Source organism: Phalaenopsis equestris, unplaced genomic scaffold (assembly GCF_001263595.1).
Source record: "Phalaenopsis equestris unplaced genomic scaffold, ASM126359v1 Scaffold000114, whole genome shotgun sequence".
Taxonomy (NCBI): domain Eukaryota; kingdom Viridiplantae; phylum Streptophyta; class Magnoliopsida; order Asparagales; family Orchidaceae; genus Phalaenopsis; species Phalaenopsis equestris.
The window spans coordinates 1,411,384-1,417,252 of record NW_018164556.1 but is presented as its reverse complement, the minus strand read 5'-3'; the positions used below and the strand labels follow the sequence as shown (position 1 = coordinate 1,417,252).

General features: G+C 39.1%; 1 protein-coding gene across 1 annotated transcript in view; it reads left to right on the top strand.

Moving 5' to 3' along the window:
- The first annotated feature begins 10 nt into the window (after window positions 1-10).
- Window positions 11-5,869, top strand: part of LOC110020953 (calcium-dependent protein kinase 1-like) — a 40,005-nt gene continuing 34,146 nt past the window's right edge. The window contains 2 exon segments of the mRNA XM_020719260.1: window positions 11-253; window positions 256-829. Of these exon segments, the coding sequence (XP_020574919.1) occupies window positions 179-253; window positions 256-829 (649 nt within the window). The 5' untranslated portion in view covers window positions 11-178.

The following is a 5,869-nucleotide window of genomic DNA, read 5'->3' as shown; positions in this document are numbered from 1 at the left end:
TTTCTCGAGCCATCCGCGCCTCGCCGGCCTCTCCCACCAGCCCACATAATATGCTGTACGCTGTTCCATGAGAAACACATGATCATCCCATTCCAGTCATCAACCCTGCTTACTTCTCACTCGCTCGCTGGAGAGCTGACCTCCTTCGCCACTTTGCACTCCGCTCAATCCATCCCCCATGGGAAACTGCAATGGTCAGCCCTCATCACACACCGATCATCCGGTTCCCGCCGCAGGTGGGGGAGGTATAGTCGTAAAGCCCGCCAGCCGGCACCGGCACTAGCTCCACATCCTCCGGCGCCTCCGGTCACCGGCGGCATCGGCCGCGTGCTAGGTCGGCCGATGGAAGACGTCCGCGAAACCTACAACTTTGGTCGGGAGCTCGGGCGTGGCCAGTTCGGCGTTACCTATCTCGTCACTCACAAGAAGACCGGTGAACTCCTCGCCTGCAAGTCAATCGCCACGCGAAAGCTCGTGAACCGCGACGACATCGAGGACGTCCGACGGGAGGTCCAGATCATGCACCACTTGACTGGCCATCGCAATATTGTAGAGCTGCGCGGCGCTTACGAGGATCGCCAGTCGGTGAACCTGGTTATGGAGCTCTGCGAGGGCGGGGAGCTCTTTGACCGGATTATTGCTAAGGGGCATTACTCGGAGCGTGCCGCTGCTGCGCTTTGCCGCGAAATTGTGACTGTTGTGCACAACTGCCATTCCATGGGCGTGATGCACCGTGATCTGAAGCCGGAGAACTTTCTGTTTCTGAATAAGGAGGAAAGCTCCCCACTTAAGGCTACGGATTTTGGGCTATCCGTCTTCTTTAAGCCTGGTAAGTGCTATTTGTTGAATTGTAGACATGGTCTGGCTCCTTAGTTATTGCATTTGTGAAACAGTGTTGTTTGTAAGCTTATTACTTTAAATCCATGCATTATTTTTTGCATAGTTGTCACCTTCTTTTTCCCATTTTTTATTTTTGTCATATTCGATATAAATTCACTGTCGAATATCGAATGTTTTGTTTGCAGAAAGATAGATCTCTTCTAGCTCTTTGATTATTACAATGTTATTCATTTTCATCATGCTTCACATCCTCTTCAAGCTCATCAAATTCATCTCTCCTTTCTTTATCACGCAATCTCCTTTTCCCTCTCATCAACCTCAACCTTCCCTCGCTCCACAAACTGAATTCCTTCCCCATCTCCTCAATGGCAAGTTCCTTCATCCACCATTTGAAGTCTTGCATAACATTGTTGAAAGTTGAGCTGTATGATTGAGACCCAACCCCAAACACCGCGGACTGGCAATGGGTGTGCATCAATGATCCAACACGGAAATCGGCAACGCTCTCGGCAAACCTTTGGGCCAGAAACACAGCATTGAGCCGGGGCTCGTCGTTTTCCCATGTGGAGGCAACGATGAGGACTACCATTTCCTTGGATAGATTCTTTGGCTCATAATTTTGGGGGCTGACAATGTTGACCGCGACATTGTATGTGGAGAGGAGGGCGGCGAGGGGACGAGCAAGGGACTCTGAAGTATGGATTTGTGAGGTGAAGAAGATTTTGCAGGTTGGTTAGATTTAGGATTAGAGTTAGGGTATGGGAACCGATAGGAGGGCTTGCGGGGGCGGCAGTGACAGAGGTTGTGAGATTTCCAAAGGTAGAAAGTGGATGAGAAGAAGAGAAGGGCTACAAGGCCGAATTGGGCTGCGTGAGAGGGAGTGGAGATGATGGTCATTTTAAATATTATCCACTTTTATCATGTTATTTTACTAATATAGCTTTGATTGATCTATAAATAGTTGGAGATTGTTCCTATTAATGGAGCCATTGGGGTTATATTTGATTTTATATGCCCATTTACACCTAATAGATCTTTTGTTAGGTGGTAATTGGACGATGGACCAAGTTTAGTTATGTTCAAGAGTGTTTAATTTATATTACATTCCTCTTTTGCCATTCGAGAATGTAAAAAAATTTATCATAAAATTGCGGTTTGTAATTGCTAGTGATCTTAAGAGCCAAATATTTGTAACTAATAGAAAGAGAATTATGTTGTGATATGAAATATTTGATGTTAATTTGGGTTTTGAAGCTTTTTTTCAGATGTTACCTTGGGGCTTGATGTTGAAGCATATTGCAATGAAAATCTTGTAGATATGAAGGGACTTAAGAATCCAAGAACTTGTGAGTATTGGAATCCTATCTTGTTTTTGGTGGAGAGAGCGATGATCATTGCCCGCTCCACGAAGCATAATTATCTCAGGTTAGGGATTGAGAGACTAAGGATATTTTTGGGTTGTTAGGATGATGAATGTAGCGAGGGCTAAGTGAATCGTCAATAGTTGGGCTTGATGTACCCATAGGAGGATGCAGGAGAGCTCGCGAGATACTTTGGCCGAAACAAGAAACGTTAGATCTTTGATATTGACAAGAAAGTCGAATACCATAAGCAACAAGAACATGAGAACTGTGAGATGGGGGGTGATGTATAGACGGTGAATCTCCGTAGTTTTGGCGCAGGTGGCAACAGAGGAGAGGGATTCTAGCATTATGGAGGCAATGTGTTTCGTTGGTGTTAAATCAGGTACTGCCATTGTTATTTATGGTGTGAATGACGTTGATGGGGCGAGCAATGGTGTCTGGCTGGACAATGGAGGCGAGATCGATGCGGTGATGGCCAGATTGAGATGGGAGCCAAGGCTTTGCAGATGGGGAGAGCACGTGGGATCCAGTCGGGGATGGTGGGGATAGTTTCTTGAGGCGATGAATGCGCGAATCGATCTCCAGAGCATCAATTGGAAGAACAACAAATTAGTGAGCAAGATTTCACAGATGATTGAAGTCCTCTTGAACGAACCAGGAGATTCAAGGGAGAGATTGCCCATGAAGGAGTATTATGGCATATTTTTGTGAAGTGATGCTTGGCTCAGCTTGAATGCCAACGAACTTGGCTTCAATCAAGAAGATAGGGGTTCTTGAGGTTCCCACAAGAGTTACGGAGTTGAGCCTTGCTCTGGTTCCATTTTAAGATAAAATAGGCATATAAAATGAGAAAAGAGAAGGAAACTACAAAATTTAATTATTTATGAAATGGCTATTTCCAAGATACAATCTACAACTATTTATAGATGAGTTGGGTATATTAGTAATATAACATGATGAAAATGGATAATATTGTAATATTTCTAGCTCTTTGCTTATTTTATAAATGTGAAACAGAGTTGTTTTTTAGCATGCTAGATGAGTTCTAACATTAATTTTTGAGAAATTGTAAATCTGAATCTTATTGGTTCCACAGATCACACTTTCTAATGGGCTACTACAATAATTCTTTTTTAGAGTGTAAATTGAATGCATTTTCCGGTAATTGATGTGTATTAGTCAGATTGAACATAATTTAAAGATGACAAATGCTAATCATGGTCTTCAAATTTTGTATGTCATTGATGTGCGACTGTATGTTTAATGTTATTGAATAAGATGGTCAGAAGTGGTCTCAATGACTTGAAATATAAAATTTTGTTTTTGCATAATTATTGTCATAAGATAGGTGGTGATCTAGGAATGAGTTGTTCTTTAAGAATGCCAGTTATTGCTTTTAAGTTATGACTGATGCGCATTTTATATTATTCCTCTTTAAGCTTTGGTCTGATTTCTTATAATCTTATTTAAGGAGATACTAGATGGTAAATTATGATAGGCCATGAAATTTTGCATTTCAAGGACTTATCTAGTTTCATAGCTGTGAAGCATTGTTAAGTATGGCATGACAATGCTACAAGGAAATTGAAAATAAAAAGTCTTTGAATCCTAGGTAATCCAATTGACTAAATAAGTGAATTTTTTGTTTGTTCATTAATTAAATGTGGTTGAGGCCACTTTGGTTTTAAGATGTGCTGTTGAGCAGTACGTGGGGCAATTTAGAAAAAAAAAATTATGGTTGCATTAAATGAGATTGATAGATTAAATGTTGTATATATGCTTTTCTAAGCTATGTATATTAACTTCCCCTCTAAGTTTTTAATATTTTTCCTTGTTAAATGGATTTTGATACACAGCGTTAGACTGTGCTAATTGATTCTTGTTTTGACTATTTATTATGTAATATTCTTATAATATCACAAAGCAAATTATTTATTTTGATTCTAGCTGTTATTTCTACATGTGATTTCCTTAAAATGGTATCAATGCTTTTTTATAAGGCCCGACCTTTCTTCCTTTATCTTGGCAATGCTTAATAGAGATCTCTTGACATCACAACAACACTAGCAACATTAACCTTGTTATGGATCCATCAAACTCATACCATCTCGATCGTTCAAATCATCCTAAACATATGCTTATACCCATAAAATTAAATGGCAACAATTATTCATCTTGAATTAGAGCCAAGATTCATGCTCTAACTACTAAGAATAAAGTTATCTCCGTCAATGGAGCCATTAAACTAGCCTCTAAATTTGAAGAAGCTTTAACATGCGTAGTGAAATTACGCAATAACATGCTTTTATTATGGCTAACCCATTCAAAAAAACCTAAGAGAGAAAAGTTTAAAAGAGCTTTCTGAACTCTTTATGTGGGCCTATTTTATTCATAACTATTAGATGGGTTCAACTTAGTTTCTTGACTCACTAATCATGATCCAAATTGATCATGCTGGATTATTTGGATCATATTTGAGTCAAGAATTATTTTCGAGTAGATTTAAGGAGCCAAGGGAATAAATTGGAAGCATTAGATAATCTGGACTAATGCAACTCCCTAAATAGTTTAGAGATCATTTTGACCTTTTTCTTGAACACAAAACAAGCATGGAAACAGGCTTTCCAAACCAACAAAATAAGCATGGAAAGACTTCGAAGCTGTAGAACAAGCATGTGTCAATTCTCATAGTAAAATGCAATAGCTATTTATCAAATCTAGAATTCTTTCACTTCTCATAAGGTAAGATGACAATTTCATCATATTTTATGATCAAAAGTCTGGAATGAGTTAGAGATGTATTGTATACTTCTCAGCTACAGTTAAATGAAAGCACATCGTTATTAGAGAGGAAATTTGTTGATTCAAATTTTCTTGGGGTTCAATGACGCCTATTATGCTGTTTGCTTCAATTTCCTCATGATGGCACCATTGGACAATATCTGTTGAGGCTAATCTCTCAACAATCAGGAAGAAACAGAACAACAAATGATATTAGCATTAGGTGAATTCATTCATTGCTGTTATTCAAAGCTATGGAGCTTAAAATCTATTGTGTGTTTTTTGATAAAAAGGTTTTATAGAGAAGAGATGCAAATTTAAAATTTTGATGTGGGTACTTAATGGCATAGACTGCAAAACAATCAACAAACTCAACCACTACAATAATAGCGCGGCTCTCAGGCCTCAGGAAAGTAGGTAAAATTTGCTCTTTTTTGCTTATTTTTTTAGTTCTTCATAGCCTGCTCAAGAAGGATATCTAAGTATGCCAATTTACATCATGATTCCAACATACATTTTTTTTACGTGACCTATATTCAAGTCATTAAAGATATGTATACTAGAGCTGTTACTTGTGTTCGAACTGAAGGAGGATTGACCAAATATTTTCCTATTTCAGTTGGATTACACCAGGGATTCGCCTTAAGCCCATATCTTTTTGCTTTAGTTATGGAAGGTCTTACTGGGCATTTACAGGAGGATGTACCTTGGTGTATGCTTTTTGTTGATGATATCCTTCTCTTGGATAAGACAAGAGAGAAAGCTCAGAGAAAACTTGAATGATGGAGGTCTATATTAGAGTTTAAAAGCCTTCGTTTGAGTAGAAATAAAACTGAATATATGGAATGTAATTTTAGTAGTAGTAGTTCTAGTGACAGAAATGT